Here is a 24,222-nt window from a genome sequence, read left to right on the forward strand (position 1 = left end):
TGTGAAAATAACATGAGAAATGTTGTAATTAGTTGAGAAGAGAACATATGTGAGAAAATTAAATAGGGAATGATTGTGATTAGTTCAAATGATGAGGTAGGTGAAGAAATACTTATGCCTTTTCATTCTAAAATATAAGCATATCTAGATTGTAGCATAGAATAAGGATATACTCCGTCTCGTTAAAAATATTTATCGTTTATGACAAAATTTAACCAAACTTCTAAAATTTTGATGACCATTTTTTTGTTAGAATAAATTTATAAAACCAAATAAGCATATGATATTATTATAGTACATTTCGAGGAAAATCTATGTATATCATTTGTTTTATATTTAAACTAAGCATTTAAGAAACAATTGTATATCGGAATTGAAGAAGTTTGATCAAATCGACATAAACGACAAATATTTTTGATCAGAGTGGAGTATCAAAAGATTCATTTTTAATCACTTCAATAGTCAATTTTTAAATTTTTGAATTGATTAGGTTCCCGTTATAAGCATACACTTGGCTCTAGAATGTTGAAATAATAGAAATTAATATGAAAATGCTTATATTATGATATAAAATTTAAATCTTAAAAATGATTATATTTTGAAACGGACAGATTAGCTTCATTTTAGGATGATGAGACTAGTTCGAAAAATTTGCACATAGAAAACGAGAGCAGTGGTTGAGAAAGTGTTCAAAATAACACAGCCTAAACCATGTACTAATGTGGTATAGTGAAGAGGAAGCATTTGCTGCTGCTTGATTATTATCCTGAAATTCAACTCGATGCTTCCATTAAAAAAAGGGAAAAAGAAAAGTCAGTCATCCGAATTCCCAAACTCTTCCGTGCAATGTAAGGAAGGGTCTGGCGATTGCTTCAGATCAATGCTCCCGCACATGTTTGCATGACTGTATCTTGGCAACAGAAAACACGACGCACAGGGAAGTAGTGCAAATACCAAAAGCAAGCACATTGTTCTTATTGTTTCCATCAATTAATGGCCGAAATAATCATGCTGTTACATGGAGATTGAGCACATAAAAAATCATCCTATAGATGCAGCTGGAGCCAGCATACTGCATGAATCTATGTATGGACTAGATCATATCACCGAGAAGGCAGCCTTTAGGTTCATAGCAATGTGGAGAGATGTCTATCGAATGGTGGCTTGATGTCGATCCCTAGAAACGCAGTGATCCTTTTCTTCTTCTGGGGACGTGGATCGGTGAACCACAATGAAAGAGAAGTACTCTCTGTCTCGTACAGTCTTCCAGTGTACTCAGTAGTATATCTCCGCGGGAAGTTCCATGAATTTCACTGCTGATGGTTTCGAGAGGAGCTGAGCCACTCGTTGCTGTTCAAGAGTGTGGTGACTGGTGATGCAGTCGAGACAGAGTTCCTTTCCAGTCATTACATATCTGCAGGATGGTTGTTGAAGAGTCTGTATTACAGTATTCCCATATTACTGTGGAGAGATCCAAGATGTGCATAAAGAGAGGAGAAATTGCCTCAACATTCCGCAAATCATCTCAAGCTCTCCTCTTTTTCTCGGCCCAGGTTGGCCCATAAATTAGCAAGTTTGTCCTACCAAACCTCCTGTCAGCTATCTGCAATATTTGAGAACAATGAGCAACTCCATCGACAACCCAGAAAGCTAAGTGCTATTGCACAACCGTTATGTCAGTACTGAGTAGGGTAAAAGTGTAATACACTCACCTTTATAAGGCTTCCACATGATTCAGGCATCTCTGTTTTCAGCGGGTATTCAACGAGCTAAGGAAAAAAAGAGATGATGGTAAGGAATGTGCATGAGAGCAAAATCCTTAGATTGACACAAAATGAAAAACTTACAATGAAGCAATCTTCTCCAACCAATGGTGACCTTACGAGTTGATCAAGTAGTGTACTGTAGTTTACCTCAACATATGGCGGTGTTACACTAATATAATCAAAAGATGGATATTTCCCTGAGAGAGACAGATAAAAGGGACTGCGCGCGTCAGAGAACAGAAGAATAATGTTGTTGAAACGGTCCAAAATACATTGTTCACAAGAAACACTGTGCTCCATGTGTTTGTGTGCAAAAAAAGTGTATTGAAAGGCACACAAATCATAGTCTTGCACGATGTGTCCTAATGCAACAATGTTCACATCCATTACTAGCTTTCTATTGTTAATACTATTAATACGTGGTTACGATCATCAAACTTTAACAACGTAATAACAAGGATGCGAAGCACCCATTAGCTTTAGTGCATGTCACTGTCGGCGCAGAGTTCTAAACCTGTTTTGGCTTAATATCCTTGTAACCAAACCAAAAATTGGTATAACCAACCATGGCTTGGCGATGATCCAAATGGACTTCTTTTTGCCAATTTTTTTGTGGCTATCGAGGGCATCAACCAAACAGGCCCAGCTATTTCCTAACTAGAATTAGATTTCCATATTCCCTAAGAAAGAGTCATACCACTAGATTTTTCAGCATTGGACAAGAAGTTTTCGACGCGGATCATATGTATGTGCGAAACATCAAGAAATCCTGTACACTCCAGATTCGGTTTAAGGACCTCAGAAACAACCCAAGGATCCATCTCAACAAAATGTACCTAAAGACAAAAGGAAAAGATAAATGATTGAATGATAATATTTGTCATTCCTGATCACTTTGTTGTTCTCTCCATCAGAAATTGAAATCATTATCGCAACTGTAAAACTAGAGAATTAGAAAAGAACACAAAAGGCACTTCATGCTAACTTGTACACCTATGTTTATTACCCCAGTTCATATTATAAGATATTTTGGTAATCGTTGATTCATATGGATGCTAGTGAATTTGGACATATATATAAGACATATTCGTTGGTCTATGGATAAATCTAGATAAGACCAAAACATCTTATAATACGAAAAAGTGAGAGTACTAAACAAGATGTGACAATAGATATTTTTATGAAATAAACTGCAAATATACTTGTACACCTATGCACACCTCCCAGAAGTGGTAATCTCATTCATGTATACTGTGGATACATTTGGACGTTTAGAGTGATCAGTGATGGATTTATGGTAGAGCCAGGGTAAGTAACTAAATTAGCACATAAATAGAATTTAGCTTCAGTTTTGGGGAAAACCTCTGAACATCCTCTGCTCATAGCCTCAATTCCAACAGATCCAGTGCCACTATACAAGTCTAACCATCGACCAGGTCTAAGCGAGGAAGGAAAACCACCAGCTGACTGCACATTTGGCGAAGAGTCAATATAGATCTGTTAGTACCACAAGGTGGAACTTTTATAACTGAGTAGCTGATAGAAACAAATTAAACTACACAGGTACCTGTAAAATGTCAAAGGCTGCCCCTCGTACAACTTCCATCATTGGACGAACATTCCTATCTTTTGGTGAAAGTAATTTTCTTCGGCGTACTTTTCCTCCTAATACCTGGCAGAAACATGGCGCACTTTAATATCTAAAAGAACTGAAGCATTGAAATGATAAGCAAGATCTACTTTCATGTGAACAAGTTAATGTAAATAGCTGCTGAATAATTGCAGTATGGGGTCATTCTTACGCAACAATGTTTATTTTGTTCTACATGTCTGGCAAAGTGATCAATACATGAGCGTGCATTTTGGTTTCTAAGGACAAAAGAGTTATCTACCAAACACCTTCTGATCTACTACATCTTTCTGACAGAAATTATGGCAAGTAGGAAACAAACATTAATTTCCACCACAGACACCTAGCTAATGATGGCAATTTGGTCACAAGCAAGTGGTTCTTTTATTTAGCCAGTACATGAACAAGTGCACCACGCCCTTTTTCAGGAGTTGCACATGAACAAAATCACACGCGGACCAAAACCAAAGTCTCACCTGAAGCATCTTATGCGTCTCCCGAGGCTCAGACGCCTTCGTCGGAGCAACCGCGACCTCCGCCGCCGCCTCCCCTCGACCCGACCGCCGCTTCCGCCTATCCCTCCTCCTCTCTTCCTGAAAACAAACCCAAAAAAAGGGCACTCAAATCACCAGATACAGCAGAGGCACTAACTTCCGTGAGATCGATCGTTAAACCGAACAAACCGTGGGTTCCTCCTCGGTATCATCCTCGAAGTCGTTGGGGTTGAGACCGTACCGCTCCAGGAAGCGTCGGCGCTCCCTCGCCGCCGCGGCGGCGCCCGAGGGAGCCGCGCCGGACGCCACGGGGATACGGCGAACCGGGAGGCGGAGGGAGAGGGCCTTAGGGTTTGGGGCGGAGAGGGGCGGGAGGAAAGGGGAAGCGAGGGCGGAGGAAGCCATTGGCGAGGAGCCGAAGAGCTTGGAAAGAACTCGGTAGAAGGGGGAAAGGAAGGGGATAAGGGGGTTTTGCTCTATCCATCTGCTCGGATTCTCTGCACCGTCGGATCTATGCTTTCGACGGCTGAGATGAACCAAGTTCAGTTACTCGGGTGCTCCCATTTGTTCGCGAGTGTATATCCCCTCGCGAAAAAAAAAGTCCTCCCTCAAAAAGAAAAGGGAAAGGAGAAATGATGCCGCATGTTTGTATTTACTTGACAATATTTGATTTATACTGTTTCAAATTTAACAACCAATGATTTTTAAATGGTTAGAGTATTAGATGGAACTTTTATGTGTACATTTGAAAATGAGTAAAAGAATAATGTGGAGAAGAATACGTAAAACAATGAGTCCTATTAATAAATAATTAATCAAGTATGAACTATTGAAACTACAAAATTCACCGCTTAATAATTTAGAAAATTCACCCTAACTCTTTGTGTCGAACTATGCTTTAATCACCACTTCAAGGATTTGCCAATTTTTTTTTTTGGAGGGGGGGGTTGACGATGGGTCAAAATGTATGGACGAATAGCCCCAAGTACTAAATAATCCATCCATTCTTTTCTATATTATCATAAGTTATTTTGGATTTGGTCTAAGTCAAGCATTTTTAAGTTTAACCAAATTTATATATATAATATGACAATATTTTTAACCCAAAATTATACACTATAAAAATATATTCGAGTGTTGATTTAATGAAAATAGTTTGATGTTGTAGATGTTAAGTATATTTTTCTATAATCTTATTCTAATTTAAATATGTTTGACGTAGGATAAATTAAATTAAACTATATGAAATGAATAGACTATTTGTAAATTGTAAATAGAAGAATCACATAGGAAATAAAACTAATGCAAATAAGAGAAGAGATAATTCATCCTAATTCAACAATGTACGTTGTTACTTTCTATGATATGTATGCTAGTGAGTTTACGTCGTTACTTTCTATAATAAGATTATCAATTGTTCTACAATATACTATTGGACTAGAATTTTTTTTTCAAATATACCAAAAAAAACTCTATATAGTTACAAGGTTAACAATTAATTTATTCCCTTAAAACTTAAAAAAATGATATTTTCGTGTGTAGCCTCTTTACAAGATATGGAAGTTTATCTATGAGTTTCAATACTTTTTTATTTTATTTTATTGTAAATATAATTAATCTGTGCAACATAATGTATAATTTGTTGAAAAAATTTATTGAAGTATACACACAAACTCCTATATCGTGCAAGGAGGTTATGAAAAAAAACAAAAGTTTGGAAACATCTAAGAGTATAAATTAATCATTAACCATGTGTATATAAGGATATTTTTAAAAAATAATCACTGATCCAATAACATATGATCTAATAACATATCGTAGAACAAATGTCAAATATATTGGTACATTATAGATATTTATGGCAAGTCATTGAAAACTCAATGACAATAATTTGGAGCAATGAAACATCTTATTCTCACCATCTCACAACATTTGTCCACAAACCAGGTCACGCAGGTTCGTAAAAAGAAGATTGTATACACTTGTACCAAATGAAATGACACAATATATCCATCTTACCCTTTTCGAGGAATTCAATTAAGCAATATAGCCATTGAAACAACGACATTCTTGATTTCCTTTGATCTGTGAGCCTTGACCTAATTTGGTACCCTTATCTTTCGCTTATGCTTATAACACAAAATTTAAAATTTCAACCTTATATCTAGAGCTGATTTTAGAGTTTTTTTTATCAAATTTATATTTCATTATTTGCTTCTAAATCACTAAGAATATATATATATATAATTTATTTAAAATTTATTTTCATAACAAAAATGCAATAACAAACAACACACGATTCGTTTGGTCAATCCTGCGTTGCAAATCGCTGCACTCGAAGCACACCTCCATTTTTCCTCCATAACACACACCAGATTTATATTTACTGAGCTTCACAAGAAAAAGAGTAATTACATTTACATCCCATTCTCTGGTGCAATCTAATCCATATTGTAGCCGTTGCGAACGAAAAACAAAAAGGAAAGGGGAAAAATCTCATAGCCGTTACAGGCGGCCGACCGCCACCCTGCCCAACGGCTCTATTCCCCTTCGCCCGCTCCACCACGTTGACCACGGCGACCTTTAAAATCTCTCCTCTCCTTTCCTCTCTTCTCCCCAAAGCCAATCTCTCCTCACAGATCACCTGATCCCCTTCGCCTCCGGCCATCGCCAAACCCTAGAAGTGAGCGAGGTGAGATTCGTCGCCATGAACGACCTCATGACCAAGTCGTTCATGAGCTACGTCGACCTGAAGAAGGCGGCGATGAAGGATCTGGAGGCGGGCGGCGACGGGGTCGAGCTCCACGAGGTCGGCGTCACCGACGAGCGGCTGAAGGGGTTCTTCCAGGAGACCGAGGCCGTGGAGGAGGAGATGACCGCCATCCGCGACGCGCTGGCCAGGCTCAACGCCGCCAACGAGGAGGGCAAGTCTCTGCACCAGCCCGACGCCCTCCGCGCGCTCCGCGGCCGCGTCAACGCCGACATCATCGCCGTGCTCCGCCGCGCCCGGGATATCCGCGCGAGGCTCGAGGCCATGGACCGCGCCAACGCCGCCCAGCGCAGGCTCTCCGCCGGGTGCCGCGAGGGCACCCCGCTCGACCGCACCCGCACCGCGCTCACGGCCGCGCTCCGGAAGAAGCTCAAGGACCTCATGCTCGACTTCCAGGCACTCCGGCAGCGGATCATGTCCGAGTACAAGGACACCATCGAGCGCCGCTACTACACCCTCACCGGCGAGGTCCCTGAGGAGGAGGTGATCGAGCGCATCATTTCCGAGGGCCGCAGCGAGGAGCTCCTGTGCGCGGCCGTCGCGGAGCACGGCAAGGGCGCGGTGCTCGCCGCGGTGAACGAGATCCAGGACCGCCACGACGCCGCCCGCGAGGTGGAGCGCAGCCTCCTGGAGCTCCACCAGGTGTTCCTCGACATGGCCGTCGTGGTGGAGTCCCAGGGTGAACAGCTCGACGACATCGAGCGCCACGTCAATAGCGCCACCACCTACGTCCAGGGCGGCAACAAGGAGCTTGGCAAGGCCCGCGAGTACCAGCGCAGCAGCCGCAAATGCCTCTGCATCGGCATCGTCATCCTGCTGCTCCTCGTCCTCCTCATCGTCGTGCCCATCGCCACCAGCCTGAAGAGATCATGAGAACTTGGCCGCGTCAACTCCCAGTTATTACTCGTGTTGTCGAGGGGTTCGGTTACGATTACTTGGTACCAGACACTTCACAGTTGTGTCTCACTCCCGTGTTTTCGAATTTCGTGTTCTCGATTCGTTCGTTAATCTCTGGCTGAATGTTTCTGTATCAATCAGGATTTAGCTGATGATCAAATGAAATACGCCCGTATATTTGTTCTGTTAATTGCAGTGCCCATCTACCGATTGGTTCTCGAATCTGCATTTGAGACCATATTTGCTGCATTTGTGAATTATCTTGGCTGTGTTATTTCAAAGATTATTGATGAAAGATTATTTGATTTTGTAATTGTTATTTAATGATATAAACAATAGAATTAACTACTATAAAATTAAAATTTTACTTTAGAAATATGAGATGACGTGCTTCTATAGAAACATTTTGCAAAAAATTACACCGTTTAGTAGTTCAAAAAACATACACATAAAAGCCAAGAAAAATCTAGCTTAAAACACAGCGGGAAGTCGGGAAGAGGTCAGTTGGCGAAGGCCCAAGTGGTAACTGTCTATATGGGCTTTGTTTGCCTATAGTCGTGAGAGGAAAAAAGTTCACCAGAGATCTAAACTTGAAGCCGAGTTTGCTTTTTATCCATTAGCTGCAATATCAGAAATATGTATCCCTAAACTAACAAAATCCATTCACAAAAGGTGCCTCGGCAATATTGACCCATTTTTTGACCGATTTCGCTGATGTGGCGTCCAATGGATCCCATGTATCAGACTTTTCTTACTCTCTCCTCTCTCTTCCTCTCCCTTCTCTCGCTTCTTCCTCTCTTCCCTGTTTCTCTCTAGAGCGCTGCCCGCAGGGGTGGGGGCGAGCGGGTTCAGTCGGCGACGCACTCGCCACGGCTGTCGTCGTCTTCTACGTCGTCGTCGTGGACGTTGCCTTCTTCTCCATTCTTGTTTGCAAGAATTGCAGCCGATGGCCATAGAGTCGATGCACGCCCGTGCCACCACCACTCGCAAGCGCCGACCGTGACACCATCGCCGCGCCGGCTGCTGCCCGCCCGCGCCTGCCACGCACGTCGTCGGCGGCCGTGCCGGTCTGGCAGCCATCGCCCCGCCCGTGTTCCGGCCGCGTCGGTCGCCCCCGCCCGCTGCACGCCACCTCCGGTCTGGCCGCGTCATCCGCTCGCGCCTGCCGCCGCACGCCACCGCCCCTGCTTATGTTCCAGCCACCGCCCCTGCTCATGTTCCAGCCACCGCACGCCACCGCCCCTGCCCGTGTTCCGGCCGTGTCGGCCGTCCCCGCCGCCATCGCACGCCCGCGTCGGCCACCCGCCCTCGCCGGCCGCCACTGCCGCCACCCCCGCCCGCTGTGCTGTCCAGACGCACGGAAGAGAGGAAGAAGAGGAAGAGGGAGAGGAAGGGAGATGAGAGAGTAAAAAATAAAAAAGTCTGACGTATGGGATCCACCGGACGCCACGTCAGCAAAACCGGTCAAAAATGGGTCAATACTGCCGAGAGACCTTTTATGAACGGATTTTGTTAGTTTAGAGATACACATTTCTAATATTACGGCTAAGGGACGAAAAGCAAACTCGGCTTCAAGTTTAGTAATCTCCGGTGGACTTTTTCCTCCGAGAGTACTTGATTCTACTATTCCAAAAGGCCGAGATTAGTTGGGCCTGCATAGGTCATGGATCCTCAGGGACACTAGCTCAGCCCAACAACACACATCTTTGAAAGTTCCAGCTCACTTATCTGAATAGAGATCACGACAACAAGAACGAGACACCGACAGACGAAGGGGACATATCGGAAAAATTCAGGACAAAAACTAGCAAAGCGCCAAGCAGGTCACAGGCTCACCGCTCTCACTAATGCTAAAGTACTCTGCCTTTTCACCATTAACCGCTGGTAAAATGGTAACGGTACATGTGTGCCGCGCTGGAGAAGAACACGAAAAATGCTGCTGGTGCTCGGAATCATTGGAGCCAGCCGCACACGTGAAATCGTCGAGTAGCGTAGGGCATCTCGCGTGCTTTGAGCAACCGGGGGCGTGGTTAAACAGTCGTCGTCATCCTCTGGTCGATATTTTATAGAGCGCCAAGCACAAGCATACGCGCAAGGGGTTAAAAACTTAATTGAGCCCCGTTTTAGCATCGTCTAACGTTTTTAAAAAGCAGTGACCAGTCGCGACAATGTTGAGCCCAAACCTGCACCGTACACCACGTGTTAGACGAAGCCCCCGTCCCGTCTTGACCAAAGAGACAAACAGCCTACGTGCGGGCGTGGCCGATCGTTTCGCCGACCACGGTATCGTCCAACAACTGCTCGTGCTCCACGTCAAAGTCATCACCATGTGGAAGACATAGCAGCAGCAGCAACACGATGCTCTCGCGTCCGTGAAAAATACGGCCACGGGCCACTTCTGCGCCTGTGCCCCCATCGCGTCCCCTAAAATGAAACGAGCCGTTTTTATTCTGGGACGGCGGAATCGACCGTGGCCGCGCGCGCGAAAACGTGACGGCTCGTCGCGCGCGGGCTGGCCCGGCTGCCCCCAAGATCGCGAGTGACCAGTGACCACACGGGATTGGGCAGCCGCGTCGCGCAGATTTTTCCGGATGGGGCGTGTGCGGCTGCCGCTGCCGCATCGTGTGCACGCCAAATTCTCTCCCTCCCCTCCCTCCTCCTCCTCGTCCTCCTGCCGCTGCTACTGCCTTGCCTTATCCGCGCCTCTCCTCACCAAGCTAGCTAACCGCGATACATACGCAGTACTTCTCTCCACTTCACAAACACCCTGAGGCATACACTCTCTCTCGGTCTCTCCCCTTCTTGCCAATTCGAGCTGAGGCTGAGCTGGGCTCTAGCAAGGTTAGAACACGGTTTTTTTACTGTGATGATGCTCTTGCCCTTGTGTTTTTCACCGTGTGAGTGATAGCGAGAATAGCTGCTTATTATTTGTTCGAACGTTTAATCTTCTAAGAGTCTAGGATTCAATTTGTTTCTTGTGCAGCGAAACCGTGGATTAAATTGTTGGTGTTTGAAATATAGTTGGTATATAGCTGCGTGGTTGGTTGACATTCGTTGTTGGTTGATGCAGGGCGATGAACATCTTGAACCAGCCGATCAACCCTTGCGGCCACCCGGCGTTCCCGGCGGCAAGGGAGGCCGGCCAGTTGATGCCGGCGTCCGTCCGGTTCGACGGCCTGTCGACGCAGCCGAGCACGGCGGCGGCTGCCGTGGGGCGGGCGCACACGGGGCAGTCCCCGCGGTGGCAGGCGCAGACGCTGCGCCGGCCGAGCAGCTACGTCGGCGTCGAGCACGACGAGGCGGCGGACGGCGGGCAGTCGGCCGCCGCACTGGCGCCGTTCCAGCCGCTGACGCTCGACTTCCTGCGGTCGCTCCTGGACAGGAACACCGCCCTGGCGGACGACGAGGGCCAGGGCGCCGACGTCGCGCCGCCGCAGCTGCGCGCGCTGCGGGTGGTGGTCTCCTCCGCCGTGGAGCTCGACGCGCGCCAGACCGAGCTCATCGCGCGCAAGATGCGCCGGATCACCGGGTTCGCGAGCCTGACCATCGAGAACGTCGTCGACCCATCGCTGATCGCCGGCTTCGTCGTCTGCTACGGCCCCGGCGAGTCCCACGTCATCGACCTCAGCGTCAAAGGCAAGCTCGCCGCGCTCAAGAACCGCGTCGACTCCTTCGACCAGAGCATCTCCCACCCGCACCCCTGAGCCACACATGTTCCACACACACACACGCACACGCACACGCAGCGAATTAGCGTGCTCCGCCGCCGCCGGCTCGCCGGCCGGACCATATACAAGTACAGCTCCGTCGTAAGCTCGTAATTATCCAATGGACTCTATACAGAAGAAGAACGCCGACGACTCGCCGTCGCCAACAACAGTTTTCCTATCTAGTGTTGTTGTCAATCGTGAGATGCTAGCTACTCGCTACCGTTCAGCTGAGCCTATATTTGTATACTTGTAATATTCCTTATTATTCTTGCTGCGTATTTTTCGCTGAAATTAAACAGCAGGTTCTATATGCTGTTGTAAAGTACTAAAAGTTGCGGTTTGTATGCGGAATTCGGAAGTCAGAGCTCTGTAAATGCTAGAGCAGAGACTAATGGTGAGGAAGCACAGGAGTTGTATACATCAAACATGACTATCTTCAAATGAGAACATGTATTATTATCTAGCCAGTAATTGCGCGATGGAATTCAGCTAGTTCTGTGTATGTGCAGATATCACATACTTACGTGTGTTCAATGCAAGTAATTGTCAGCATTTACCGTTCACTTTTAACCAATTCAGCACATTCTACACTGACAATGTTCATACACACGGCATCGGAATTTTTGTTTCAGTAACGTGTCACACTTATTCCAACTGAAGCTTACAAGATCACGAAAGAAACTTAAATCAACAGATATGTATATTAGGATGGAGGTGAAGCTTAGCTGCGGTAGCTGAGGGCTGTGATCACGCACGGCGCTGCAGGGCTTCGTAGAGATTCTTGAGCGCCTTGTCGTAGGACACGAACCCCAGGAACCAGAACTCGTGATTGTCCGTGGTGGTGATCTGGATGTACTTCTCGCCCCTGTTCGTCATGCTGGCAGAAGGGTTCACCGACTTCACTTGGTTCAGGGGAAGCACCACCTGCAAGTCGTCAATCTCCTTTACGTGATCGATTCATCGAACAGGTGACAGGCATGGATGAAATGGACTGAACTGAAGCTGAAAAATGTAGAAATGAAGTGTAATTTGCCTTGTAGTAGATGCCCTCGGGAGGGTGGCCACCGGCGGCGGCGCCGGCGCCGGGGGCCTGGTAGGGGAGGGGGCTGTCGCTGCAGAAGGCGAGGCGGGCCGTGGAGAGGTAGAGCGTGCCGATGACGGGGCCAGTGGAGGTGGAGAGGTAGCAGGCGTAGGCCTTGCGGAGCTGCTCCCCCGGCACGACGCCGAACGCCTGCTGGAACACCCTGTCGTGGCCGCCCTCCGCGTACACCTTCGTCCCCTGCGCCAGCCTCGCCACCGCCGCGTCCGCCATGTTCGGCGCCGTCCGCACTGCAAGGGGTGGAAGCATCGATCAGCGCTCGCGGCCGAGCCGGGAGAGGGGATCGGCGGGTGTGTACGCACGGTGGTGCCAGATGTTGCCGGTGGTGTCGGCGGCCTTGCGGGTGCCGTCCTCCAGCTTCTTCCCGTACCGCTCCAGCGCCTTCCTGATGGCTGTAGGCCAGGTCGCCGGCGGCCACCGGAGCGACGAGAGACGTCAGTGCGCGTGTTCATAGACATGACACATGCCGAGATCGAGAGAGAGGGGGGAACGCACAGTGACAGGTGGAAGGGGACGCGCTGGCCGGGGTGACGATCACGTAGGGGTTCCCCACGCCGTTGCTGGCCGGGGTGACGAACACGTAGGGGTTCCCCACGCCGCTGCTGCCCGAGGCGACGGCGACGGCCGTGGAGGAGGACTGCTGCGGGTAAGCCGGCTGGCCGCCGACCTGCGGGTACCCCGGCGGCGGCGCAGTCCACGACGTCGCCATGTCCTCGCGAGACTAATCACCGGCGACCAATCGGAAATCGATCGATCAGATCGCGTAGCCTGCACCCTGGATGATTTCCTTCCTTCCTTGCCGCGTTGGCCAATCCAACCGAAGGCAGTGGCTTGCACGGGGAGGTCCTTCTCCGTCGCGTTTACTTTCGCTCGGAGGCAAAAGGGGAAGGGGTGGATTCGACTATTGAAGTGCAAATGCAGTCGAGGTTGCCGTGACTCCACACAAGACAAGTGGAATATTTTGGGCTTTGCGTCCGCGTACGTCGGCCGCACGCACCAGCTCCACCACCGCACCGGCGAGATGCCCATGGCCCATTCCATGGCATGGCGGCGAGCCGGTGATTCCAAAGGTATCGCTGATCAGGAAGGACCGGGAGAACCAAGTCAACGAACGGGAAAATACGGAGTATTCGTAGAGGAGATGCCCCATGACAAAAATAGCTTCCATATAAAATGCGCAGCGAAGGAAATAAGAAAGTAAAATTAACCTAAAGTATACTATCTCTGTCCTGAAATAAGATCATTTTTAAGTTTTTTGATATAATATTTTGACTTTTTGTCTTATTTGAATTTTTTTACGATTAATATTTTTATTTTTACTAGATGATAAAACATGAATAATACTTTATGTGTTATTAATTTTTAAAGTTTTTTATAAATTTTTTAAATAAGACGAGTGGTCAACGTTGGATACGGGAAAACGAAAAATAAAGTTATTATTGGACGGAGACAGAAGCAAGGTAAGCATAGAAAATAAGTACTATTACTTATATTGAGTGGTAATTTTTACTATTACTTATATTGAGTGGCATTTTATCAATTTTCACGTCAACCAATCGTGTGAACAGCATACGAAGCTACTACTAGTCGGCCGATATATGACTCGAGATGCGGCACCGGATCGGATTCTTCGAATAAAGCAGAAATGACCAAAATGGGCCGCATCTTTTAGGTTCTGACGATTCGGTTGAACTCAAAAGGCCGAATCACTGGGCTCTTTCAGCACTTCGGCCCAAGTAATGGCATTATTGGGCCCAGTATCCGGCCATGCTCTCCCGGTTCGAAAAGTCTAATTCGCGATCGGTCGCGAACTCCGTCCTCGCGCGAACACGTTTCCCTCCACAGCCACAGATAGGCAGGTCCGTGACGTCCGTGCTCACACGAACACGTTTCGCTCTACAGCCACAGATAGGCAGGTACGTCACACTCTCTTTCTCTTCCTCTCTCTACTATATAATTTTATGTGTATAAATTTTACATACATAATTTTACATATATAAAAATTTATATATATATATTAAGTTTATATCTGTACTTTTTTATGTATATAATATTTGTGTGTGTGTGTATATATATATATATATATATATATATATATTTCATATAGAGAATTTGTGTATATGTATGTATGTATGTATGTATGTATGTATGTATGCATGTATGTAAGTAAGTAGGTATGTATAAAGTTTATATACGTAAAGTTTATGTGTATAAAGTTTATATACCTAAAGTATATATATATATATATATATATACATACATACATACATACATACATTCAATTCTTATTTGGGCCCAACTAGCCGGGCTAGCCGACCTTGGCAAACCAAAAGGGAAAAAAATTAAATGGGAAAAAAAAGATGTGCGGGCTGGTTTCACGTGGGTTGGCTACGTGGGCTGGTCTTCACGTGGGCTACATGGACTGATCTTCACGTGGGCTGCGCAAAAAGCGTTCGCGCGCGGTTGCGTATTAGCCCCGCCCCTCCCGGTTTCACCACGTTGCCCGGTCGGAAGGTGGGTGGTCGGCTGGTGCCTGGTGGCTCCTGCTCCACGTGACCCCTCTTTTTCGCAAGTTTTTAAGCTGGCCAGTTCCGATGTTGCGTCGCTTTCTTTGTTTGGGCCCACGCGCACGAGGAGGGACCAACAAACGGCGTGGTCAGATGAACGGCTTGATGCAATCACACGAAATTCACCGTATCATAGAAAGCACATGTTAAATGATTGAGCTAGATGCGAACTAATCTCCCATAAAAATCAAAATTTGATCGAACTTTTAAAATTCTAACAATCGATGATTTCTTAAATACTTAGTTTAAATACAAGACAAATAATATAAAAAGATTATCCTCAAAATACCACTCCATCCATTTTAAATTATATAAGACGTTTGACTACGTCTGGTTGCATGCATGCATGCAAGTATGTGTAGATTTATTGATATCCATATGTAAATGTTAGAAAACTTTATAGTATAAAACAAAGGTAGTGCCATAATAATCATAAACTTATTAGATTTATAAATTTGCTTTAACACAAAATTGTTTGTCGAAATTTTAAAAGATTTGTCAAATTTTGTTCTAAACGATAAATATTTTGATTCGATGGAGTACTTCAATATAAATGGGTATGATTGTTTTTGACCCACTTTCAAACGTCTAATGTCTCTTGTACCCTTCCCTCATCCCACAATTGTTTACAAATTAGTTTTTTTTTTTACTTTTCCATATATGGTCACGCATAGCATGCATCACTTTGGTTTTGTTAACATATTTAATAGATATCACATGCCTCGAGCATACATGCAAACTTGATGCATATGACATTTGTTTTGATATCATATGTATATAATTTTACCTTGAATTTATTGGTGTGAAGGATAATTCAATGCGAGCCAATACATGTAATTCAACCTTAGTCTTGATGCAAAACCAAATGCATAGCTTATTGGTAGTAATAGGGAATACTTATGCACAATGAATACTACCTTGGTTTCTAAATACTCGGTGCTTGTTTCGTTGGTGCTCTTAAAATCACACGTAGGTCGAGCATCATGCTCAGGCGTTTGATTTAGTGTGTATGTGATTGAATGCACTTGCCCGAGAAAGGCCTCTCGTGCTTATCAAACCAAACAGCCCCTTAATATATCCCATAATTTAGTAATTTCTCAAGCTACGTTTTCTTAAACCAATCATAATTTATTTTGGTTTAATTCTTGCTAATTCCTTAATACTCATATCAAATTCTAAAAATAATTATATTTTAGAACAAAGGTAATATAACTTTTAGGATTTAAAGATCATTACGTGATATAAGTATTATAAGTACTAGTTATAATAGTATGTTGTCTCCTCAAATATTCTCCACTTAAATCTTTCAACCTTAACAAACTTGATAACTACTAAACAACCTAAAAGTATTTTTATTTTACAAATAGAGGGAGAGCAGCAGATGGAGAGACAAGGAGCTGGTGACGAGAAATGAGAAACGTGGCAATCTACTCATCCAACATGCCTTGTATACGAACCTCGTACGTCTCCTTACCATTTCTCTTCTCAATTTATACTCGAATAATTCAACGTCGGATCTAGCTAGCGAGATTAAAGAAGTCTGAATAAGCTAGACAGAGTTTTATCATTCCCTTTCATTGTTTTTTACCATAAAAATTTAGAGAGATCTTCGTGGAGGCTCTAATAGTTTTAACGGGGACGGGGTAGCGGGAGATCGAGCCCCACCGCCCCCATATTAAATCCGCCCCTTAAATAATTTACAGTCATGTCACCAGTAGTTGGGCGCCTGAAAAACTGAGATATGGAATTGTGTGCTTGTCGAACCTTCTTTGCACAGTAGAAAATTTTCGTGTCAAAAATCAAATCGAGTCATTTCAATAAGATATTCATGCACGTTCGGTCCCGTGTACCCCAGGTACACGACTTGGTTGCACCAGGATCACGAGCAAAACGAGACCCAAACGATCGGCCACGCCAGCGCCTTCACTTCACTTCTGGCCCGCACCACTCGGCAGTCAAACAAAAAAAACACGAAAAGAAAAAGAAAAAGTCGCTACCGGCTCTCTCCGACGTGTCGCCGCGTGCTGACCTGGCGTCCGATTCCGACGTGGCCCCCCCACTCCCGCGGGCAAACCTCCTTCCCGCCTCCCGCCCGCTGCGTGCCGGAGCGTGCCTCGACGCGCGCGCCGACGCGCCCCACGTTCCCTCCTCCTCACATAACACCGAACACGCGTCTCCACCACTAAGATCGCACCGATCCCCCACAGGGGTGGCCACAGATCCCATCTTGCCGCACGGGATGGCGGAAACTCTTCCACGTCGGACGCCACGCAAGCACGGGGGCCGAGTCGTTACGGCTACGAATCCTTTCTTTCGTGCGGGCTTCCCCTTCGGTGCTCGGACGCCATCCTCTTCAACCTATTTGTACGCGCACCACCCGTTCGCCGCCGGCGCAACCCGCGCCTCGCCGCGAACCCTCGCCTTGCTCTGGTAGTTAGCATCACCACCAATCCGGCTTCGTATCAGAGATTGATCCCCACCGCCTCGGGAGGGAAGCGTTTTCCGGCGGTTCGATCGGCGGATGGCGGCGGCGGCGACGGCGACTCCCGTGAGGGGGTACTGCCCCGCGCCGGCGTCGACGTCGTCGGTGGCGCTGTATACGCCGGCAGGGCGGTTGCGGATGCCGTGTTCGTTCGGGAGCGCGCCGCGGCGGGTTTCGGTGCGGCTCCGCGCGGCGGCGGTGGCGGACGCGCCACGAGGGCTGCAGCTCAGGCGGGAGGAGGAGCGTGGGTTGGGGCTCTTCGGAGGCGTGTTTGGTAGGGAGGACGGGGAGGAGGAGGTGGAGAAGGTTGGGGAGGAGAGGGTGGAGGGGTGGATGCGGGAGTCAATCGCGGAGATCGTGCGGCACATCGGGGAGGCGCCGTTCCTGGTGCACCTGTTCAACGACGACGACGGCAGCGGCCGGGAAGGCGGGCGGCGCGTGACGGTGCGGCGGGAGTCTGCGTCGTCGGAGAGCTGGCTCGACGTGCGGCGGCGGTGGGGCGCGGGCGCGCAGCGGCGGCCGGACGGGATCATACTGGTGGAGCAGCTGGCCGCGGCGGTCGAGGACGGCGCGTCCGCCGGCGCGGGCGCCGCCGAGGCGGCGCGGCAGGTGTGGGGCCTGGTGGTGCAGGCCCGCGGGATGGAGCGCGCGTCGTGCTACGTGCTCGACACCTGCCGCGTCCGCTCGTCGGCGGGGCTCTGCACCCACTTCTGCCTCGCCAGGGCGCAGTGCTTCGGCGACCCCCTCGAGCTCCAGCTCCGCAACGCCTGGCTCAACCGCCTCTCCGGCCGCCGGTAGCGCCCTCCTCCGGCGCCGCGGCGTACTAATCTACTGAAGCTACTGGCCTACCACCATGACATCGATGCGTAACCGAACCCTCCGATTCTTGCTTGCTGGGAAGAAGAAACAAAAAAAAAAGCGCGCAGAGATTGCAACGGAAGAACATATTCAGATTCTTTCTTTGTTTTCTTTCGTTCAGGTTTCTCCCAAATGCGGATTTGTACAGATTATTGGTTGCAAATTTGCAATTGCTCGCTCGATTATTCATTCCAACGAGGAGCGATTCATGCAGGATTTGCCGTAAGCACCAAGCACTGCCCAATGTACTAGTACGACAAAACAATTTTATCAGAATTTTTTTAGTATACTTTCTTGATCTGTTCCAAGCTCCTGCTTTAGATGCAAGTGAAGTAACATGGTGTCGCAATTTCGACATCACCACAACGTCCTAGCATACGGCTCCCTTTTTCCGCTTTTCTTGAGAGAGGAGACATTTGAGGAATGTTACGTTAGAGCATTAATCATGGGAGATTAAGTTGGTAATGGCGGCAAGAGGAGACACAATTAATGGAGCGAACGTGGACTGCCGGCCCCATTGCGTCCGCGATCTTTCAGGCTCATATTTTCGGTTTTGTTTATACATGAGCAACTTATAAAAACCATGTAGTTTATATGAGTTGGACCATCACATTTGGCATTGGTTTTGATAAACTTCACAGAAAATCATTTGAGAGCATTTATTATTATGGACAACTCATATGGCTATGTACTATTTTAGTTATTAATGTTATAATGACCACACTCATAATGTATAGAGACAACCTATATGAGAGCATTTATTTTATAATAATCATTTTTATAGTACATTATAGTTGCCCTGAGCGAAAATCTAAATTTTTAACACTAAATTCAAAGTTGATTTTAGGAATTTTTTATCGTAATTTATTTTCTAATCTTCGATTTAAAATTGCTAAAAAAACATATTTTTTATTATTATTCTTTGTTTGTAAATATGGGTTTCGCTTTTTCCCGTCGAAGCACCCAGCAATGACCGTCGAAATTCGCTTCCTCATACGCCTTTCCCACTTCCCAGCTGCCAGTCGCCAGCGCTCTATAGTTCGCAGGAACTTGGAAGCACCGGGAGAACGGGGAAACGGAGTCGGTTTTGACAAGAACGGGTGAACGCTGAATTTTTCACCTGCTGGCTAAAGACGAGACGAGTAGAGAGAGGGTTGAACTCAGCTTGGACCGTGACCTCATCACGTGGGCAACGGCACAAGTCAAGCCTGAACCGTTCAGCTTGCCTGCAGCGACCACCATGAACAGTAACCCTAAGCCTCGCTTACATTCAACGTCCGATCTGACCAGTCAAACTCACAAACGCCCAGGGTTGCCGGACAACAGCGGCAAATCCATCTAATTAAACATCAAGACTCGTCTTCAAGGGTGCAGAAGACGGTGCACACGGTTCTTTTTATTCGGTGTTTCTACCCATTAGATGGAAACGAAAACGGATAATATACACGCGAAAACAAAGCAGAAACAGCAGAAACCATCCGGCAGCATTTCCTCCCAAGGAGGAGAGACGCGGCCCATTTCGTCATCATCCAGAGCGTTCATTATTGGAAGAGTGAGGCAGCCTTGCATCATCCTAGTAGCCACCCTGGATGTAGGCGTTGAGCCGGTTCAGCTCCTCCCGGTGCTCGCTGACCACCGCGCGGACGATGTCGCCGATGGAGACCATGCCCACCATGCCCGTGCCGTCCTCTATCACCGGGATGTGCCTGATGCGCTTCTCTGCACCGACGAAACCGGGCACTCCGGTGTGTCAAGGTTTAGTTGCTCTGGTGCTATCTGAATTCTGAACTCTCTGGTGTTGGAAAGGAGAAAAGATCAAAGATGTTTACCTGTCATCAGCTGCATTGCCTGCAGGACTCTAGTCCCAGGTTTCACTGTGATGAGCTTGTTCTGTCAAAATGATGCTTTGTCAATGAGCATTCTTTTTAGATCAGGGAAAATGCTCTGGTAGGATATTCATGTTTTTATTACAAATAAAACCAGCGCACAAGATGTCAATAGTTTTGGCAACCAAATTCGTCACCTGACTAACCAACCAATGCTTAGGCTTAATTTTTGTACTAATCGGATTCAGGGTGGTGTAACGTGTGCTTTATTACCGAAGCACACGGCCTAAAAGGAAATTAGCACAGTAAGGGGTGTACGGTGTACCTCTTCAGTCATGATGTCTCCAACTTTAGTTGACTTGGAAGATCGTCCCTGCACGATGATTTTTCGGAGGTAATCTGCAGAGACATTGCAAGTTTGAGATGGTATTTAAACAACACAAATATTCTCTAAGCCAATCTGTCCATAAACAGGTCAGGTTTTATGTACTGTTTTGACCCAAATGATCAGTTCCGTTCAGACGAACACTGTTTCTGATTAGGCACTGAACCTGGAAGTACAGCGGGGATTGTGTAAATATGAGGAAGATGTGCAGCCTGATGGTTTCATCTAGATTTGAGGAAATTGATGTGATTTCCCATGGCAAAATGGAGGTCCAGGATTGGACATAACAATAAATGGTTTGATCTCTACTATACAGTGCACGAGACAGGACCAAATCTCCCTACATATGCTTGTATAGTAAGCTATATTTGAACAATCATGTCAAAATATTACCACAGCTAGCCTTTCACATATATTGATCAATCTGAATAACCTTTGCTGCCATAAAAATTGCAAGACAACTGAACAAACAAACTGTTGCTCCCTCCCTCCCTCCCTCTCTGCATGTGCTGTTTAAGCTCGTCCAATTTTAAAGCATGTGTCGTACACACGTATCTCTTTACAACAGAAACAAACAATGGTCTTTGATCAAGCATATGATTGTGTTTTTCAACTGCAGATAGAGAACTTATAAATACACGAAATAGCTCGTTACCTCTCTCAGTAACAATACCAGCAATTACTTTATCTTGTCCAGGTTTAACCACCACCAGAGCTCCCACATTGTGTTGTGTCATCTGATAGGAGAATCTTTATCATTATAAATCATAAATGTTCACGAAAGAAGTAATACGATGACAAAGAAACACATACAGATTTGACAGCATCATAGACAGTGTCATCAGTGGTGCACCAGAGCCAAGATCCATCAGCACTCTTCCCCTTAGACTTCAAAATATCTGCCACAGTGGCAGTCTCAAATCCGCTCTCCTCTATCTGAGCCGATGAAACTGACATGAAGCGTGAGTATACAGCAGGTAACATAGCTGGTTTTGGAGCACTGATGTGTCGGAGAACAGCAGATTTGAGCAGACTGCCATGTGACCCGATAGCTTGAATTGCTCTTTGCATTCTGTGTCAGATCAACACATCAAATGATACAATACTTAGTTTTGAACAAAGAACATATCTGTCTGACCTATAACTTCTTATATCACATTTTCTTTAGCAAATGATAAAAGGGTATCAAATACAGCTTAGAGAAAAACCAAATGCACACAAAAGTTTATCAATCCCAAATCAGGTGTGATCAATTACTTGACTCAACAATGTGGTGGCCTTTGTGGGCCTGGGTAGAACTATAGATGCTGTCGTTGAAGGCAAAGAGACTAGTACCCAATCATACCATGGCATAAAAATGTACTGGCAAAAAACAAGTGAGAAAGACTGGGAATTAATGTTTATAACTGTTTACGACTCTTCTTTTTCTTTCTTCCTCAATTTTTGCATTTCAAGTAAGTAAATGGGTCTTTGGAATATTTCATTGAAATGACAATTATTTCAATGGAAATTGAAATTTTTTCCTTGTCCCAAACAGGGCATCAGGTATATTTACAAAACTCGCATATGTTGCAAATCAGTTTTCATGTAATGTGCAGGTCGCAAGACTGCTAAAATGACTGGACAATCAGTTTCAGTACAAAGAACTGTAAAGAAAGCGACAAGAAAGCTTTAACAAGTGGAATTACTTCAAACTAACGTAGTTTTCGAACTATTGCACACAAATAAACAACCATGTACCAATCATGCTGGGGCCTGGGAGCATTATGGCAAGTGGAAGTTAATTTCCACTACGCTGATGCAATGACAAGGATGTATAACAATATAGCTCTACCTTACCATTTTGTACCCTGATCAGTAAAGATAATGTTGGAATAAAGCAATGTGCACACCCAAAATATGTTGAATGACTAGTTTAAACTCCGGGTAACTGGGCTAATGAAATGGTCATGTAATACGTCTTGACTATTAATCAACATTCATTTTGATATACAGTATTCTCTAGGGATTCCCCTACCAATACATTCAAGCTTCTTGGTGTAAGATTCCAAGAATCATTCAATTCATGAGAGTCCAACCCGAAAAAATTGGCAGCATCTGGCCAGCATGCGTTAGCAGATCAAGAAGAATATTGATTCACGTCACAGTCACACAATAATGAGTCACCACCAAATACAGAATCCAGTTATTGCCGTCTCCACTCAAACCACTAAATACTAAACTACACGCTCTTGATGTGTACATGATATTCGGTTCGGTGGTTTAGGTGTACCGCTGTGATGTTATCAAATCACAGAAGCTGCAAGAATCAAAAGACCAAATTCGAATCATAAATTGCAAACGAAGCTACGACACGCCTAATTAACCCGAAACCAAAGTAAGTTCCTTGGCTTCTCTAACTGAAAAGGTGGACAGAAAGAACATGGGAAGCAAGCTCTCGCCAGTCGCCACCACGGATCGGAAGAGAACAAATATTTCGGAATCAACCACAGGTGTTCTTTCTCAGTGACACTGCTTTGCTTGCACTAGTAATCTTCGCTCTGTTCCGTACAAAAAGATCTTTTTACTTACTACCAACTTTAGCAGAGCTGTGCGCGTTTGTTCGCGGAAGGAGTGAAACGGAGCAGATCGCGGATTCGCGGGGGACAAACCAAGAACAACACTGTAAAAAGTAGTAGTACAATTCTTTGATCTTTCCTCTGAATTCAAGAAATCACCAGTTCGTCACTCGGCACACACTGACACATACCCACACATCAGCATCACATCTCCAGTTAAGCAAGAACGAGAAACCAGCATCGATCCACTCTACTTCCAACCCGAGCATGGAACTGGAAAGGGATGCTGCGGCTTTACCTGCTGAGGGGGAGGAGGAGGAGGACGACGACGACCGAGTTTGCTTCCGGATGCAAGAGCTGGGGAGGAGGAGGAGGGACACTTGTTATGATGCGAGGCGAGGGAGTGGTGATGAGCGCTAATTAAAGCGACACCTCCCCTCTCTGGCGTGGTGCCGTGAAGTCATGTGCCGTCGGTCTTATCCACTCACCCCCCCTGTCTGCTCTTTTCGTCAGAGCATTTCTCCAATTTCAGTGCAGATTAGAGGGATATAAATTTGCTTTTTTTTCAGCGAAAATCAAGGTGGATATGGACAAGTAGTAGTCAAGTAGGAGTAGGAGCGAGACCGTGAGAACGACGGCATCCAGTAATATGCAGCATTAGGGCCTGTTTATTTTCGATAAGACTTTTTTTAAATATCTGTCATATTAAATATTTAGACACTAATTAGAAATATTAAATATAGCCTATTAATAAAACACACTCTATACTCTGGTTTATTTCGCGAGACGAATTTATTGAACCTAATTAGTACATGATCGAATGTGGTGCTACAGTAAACATTTGCTAATCGTGGCTTAATTAGGCTTAAAAAATTTATCTAATAAAATAGCATTTATTTATGTAATTAGTTTTGTTATCAGTCTATATTTAATACTCCTAATTAACGTCCAAACATCCGATGTGACAAGAGACAAAAAAGTCCCTGAATCTAAACAGCCATGATCATGTTATTTTACCGTTGTGGTCGGATCGATGACTAGAGTAAGGGTGTGATTGATTAAGAGAATATATATGAAAAAGTTAATGAAGAATGGCTGTGATGTATTGAGATTAGTAGTTGTGCGAAAAAATAATTAATATCTTTGTACTTAAAAGTCTTTACTTTTAGTTCCTCATTTT

General features: G+C 45.7%; 6 protein-coding genes across 7 annotated transcripts; 3 read left to right on the forward strand and 3 right to left on the reverse strand.

The window, feature by feature from the left end:
• Nucleotides 1-878: 878 nt before the first annotated feature.
• On the reverse strand, nucleotides 879-4,322 carry LOC102709350 (putative rRNA methyltransferase YlbH). 2 transcript variants are annotated; one of them, XM_006650492.3, is made up of 9 exons: nucleotides 4,080-4,322; nucleotides 3,873-3,989; nucleotides 3,334-3,438; nucleotides 3,129-3,233; nucleotides 2,464-2,602; nucleotides 1,848-1,963; nucleotides 1,713-1,769; nucleotides 1,505-1,603; nucleotides 879-1,414 (listed from the first exon to the last, which is right to left on the reverse strand). In XM_006650492.3, the coding sequence occupies exons 1-8, from the start codon at nucleotides 4,293-4,295 to the stop codon at nucleotides 1,526-1,528; spliced, it is 933 nt and encodes a 310-aa protein (XP_006650555.2). In that variant the 5' UTR covers nucleotides 4,296-4,322; the 3' UTR covers nucleotides 879-1,414; nucleotides 1,505-1,525. The 2 variants fall into 2 exon arrangements, with proteins under 2 accessions (XP_006650555.2, XP_006650554.2); XM_006650491.3 differs by having other exon boundaries at nucleotides 880-1,603.
• Nucleotides 4,323-6,519: 2,197 nt separating this feature from the next.
• Nucleotides 6,520-7,718, forward strand: LOC102705521 (syntaxin-related protein KNOLLE). Its single transcript, XM_040521960.1, has one exon. It carries the CDS (start codon nucleotides 6,598-6,600, stop codon nucleotides 7,531-7,533), a length of 936 nt encoding a protein of 311 aa, XP_040377894.1. The 5' UTR covers nucleotides 6,520-6,597; the 3' UTR covers nucleotides 7,534-7,718.
• Nucleotides 7,719-10,137: 2,419 nt separating this feature from the next.
• On the forward strand, nucleotides 10,138-11,734 carry LOC102705805 (ATP synthase delta chain, chloroplastic-like). Its single transcript, XM_040521962.1, has 2 exons — nucleotides 10,138-10,398; nucleotides 10,628-11,734. The coding sequence occupies exon 2, from the start codon at nucleotides 10,632-10,634 to the stop codon at nucleotides 11,259-11,261; it is 630 nt and encodes a 209-aa protein (XP_040377896.1). The 5' UTR covers nucleotides 10,138-10,398; nucleotides 10,628-10,631; the 3' UTR covers nucleotides 11,262-11,734.
• An 85-nt stretch (nucleotides 11,735-11,819) lies between these two features.
• LOC102706091 (GEM-like protein 1) lies at nucleotides 11,820-13,345 on the reverse strand. The gene is made up of 4 exons (XM_006651731.3): nucleotides 12,862-13,345; nucleotides 12,669-12,758; nucleotides 12,301-12,596; nucleotides 11,820-12,191 (listed from the first exon to the last, which is right to left on the reverse strand). Exons 1-4 carry the CDS (start codon nucleotides 13,073-13,075, stop codon nucleotides 12,015-12,017), a joined length of 777 nt encoding a protein of 258 aa, XP_006651794.1. The 5' UTR covers nucleotides 13,076-13,345; the 3' UTR covers nucleotides 11,820-12,014.
• Nucleotides 13,346-17,277: 3,932 nt separating this feature from the next.
• LOC121053807 lies at nucleotides 17,278-18,581 on the forward strand. The gene has a single exon (XM_040521647.1). The coding sequence runs from the start codon at nucleotides 17,455-17,457 to the stop codon at nucleotides 18,211-18,213; it is 759 nt and encodes a 252-aa protein (XP_040377581.1). The 5' UTR covers nucleotides 17,278-17,454; the 3' UTR covers nucleotides 18,214-18,581.
• A 1,001-nt stretch (nucleotides 18,582-19,582) lies between these two features.
• Nucleotides 19,583-23,487, reverse strand: LOC102709823 (CBS domain-containing protein CBSX3, mitochondrial). Its single transcript, XM_006650493.3, has 6 exons — nucleotides 23,341-23,487; nucleotides 21,298-21,556; nucleotides 21,140-21,221; nucleotides 20,425-20,498; nucleotides 20,103-20,163; nucleotides 19,583-19,992 (listed from the first exon to the last, which is right to left on the reverse strand). Exons 2-6 carry the CDS (start codon nucleotides 21,553-21,555, stop codon nucleotides 19,847-19,849), a joined length of 621 nt encoding a protein of 206 aa, XP_006650556.1. The 5' UTR covers nucleotide 21,556; nucleotides 23,341-23,487; the 3' UTR covers nucleotides 19,583-19,846.
• Between the last annotated feature and the right edge of the window lie 735 nt (nucleotides 23,488-24,222).

This window comes from Oryza brachyantha, chromosome 3 (genome assembly GCF_000231095.2).
Source record: "Oryza brachyantha chromosome 3, ObraRS2, whole genome shotgun sequence".
Lineage (NCBI taxonomy): Eukaryota > Viridiplantae > Streptophyta > Magnoliopsida > Poales > Poaceae > Oryza > Oryza brachyantha.

Bases quoted from the DNA above. Each gene is read 5' to 3' on its own strand.
- LOC102705805 (XM_040521962.1), top strand. From the start codon at position 10,632: ATGAACATCTTGAACCAGCCGATCAACCCTTGCGGCCACCCGGCGTTC.
- LOC102709823 (XM_006650493.3), bottom strand. From the start codon at position 21,555: ATGCAAAGAGCAATTCAAGCTATCGGGTCACATGGCAGTCTGCTCAAA. The intron at 21,222-21,297 runs GTATGTGTTTCT...TTCTCCTATCAG, and splicing joins TCTATGATGCTGTCAAATCT to ATGACACAACACAATGTGGG. The intron at 20,499-21,139 runs GTAACGAGCTAT...ATGTCTCTGCAG, and splicing joins TGGTATTGTTACTGAGAGAG to ATTACCTCCGAAAAATCATC.
- LOC102709350 (XM_006650492.3), bottom strand. From the start codon at position 4,295: ATGGCTTCCTCCGCCCTCGCTTCCCCTTTCCTCCCGCCCCTCTCCGCC. The intron at 1,770-1,847 runs GTAAGTTTTTCA...TTTTTTCCTTAG, and splicing joins TTGGAGAAGATTGCTTCATT to CTCGTTGAATACCCGCTGAA. The intron at 1,604-1,712 runs GTGAGTGTATTA...CAAATATTGCAG, and splicing joins CATGTGGAAGCCTTATAAAG to ATAGCTGACAGGAGGTTTGG.
- LOC102706091 (XM_006651731.3), bottom strand. From the start codon at position 13,075: ATGGCGACGTCGTGGACTGCGCCGCCGCCGGGGTACCCGCAGGTCGGC. The intron at 12,759-12,861 runs GTGCGTTCCCCC...CCTGGCCTACAG, and splicing joins GTCCCCTTCCACCTGTCACT to CCATCAGGAAGGCGCTGGAG. The intron at 12,597-12,668 runs GTGCGTACACAC...CACCCCTTGCAG, and splicing joins CGGCAACATCTGGCACCACC to TGCGGACGGCGCCGAACATG.
- LOC102705521 (XM_040521960.1), top strand. From the start codon at position 6,598: ATGAACGACCTCATGACCAAGTCGTTCATGAGCTACGTCGACCTGAAG.
- LOC121053807 (XM_040521647.1), top strand. From the start codon at position 17,455: ATGGCGGCGGCGGCGACGGCGACTCCCGTGAGGGGGTACTGCCCCGCG.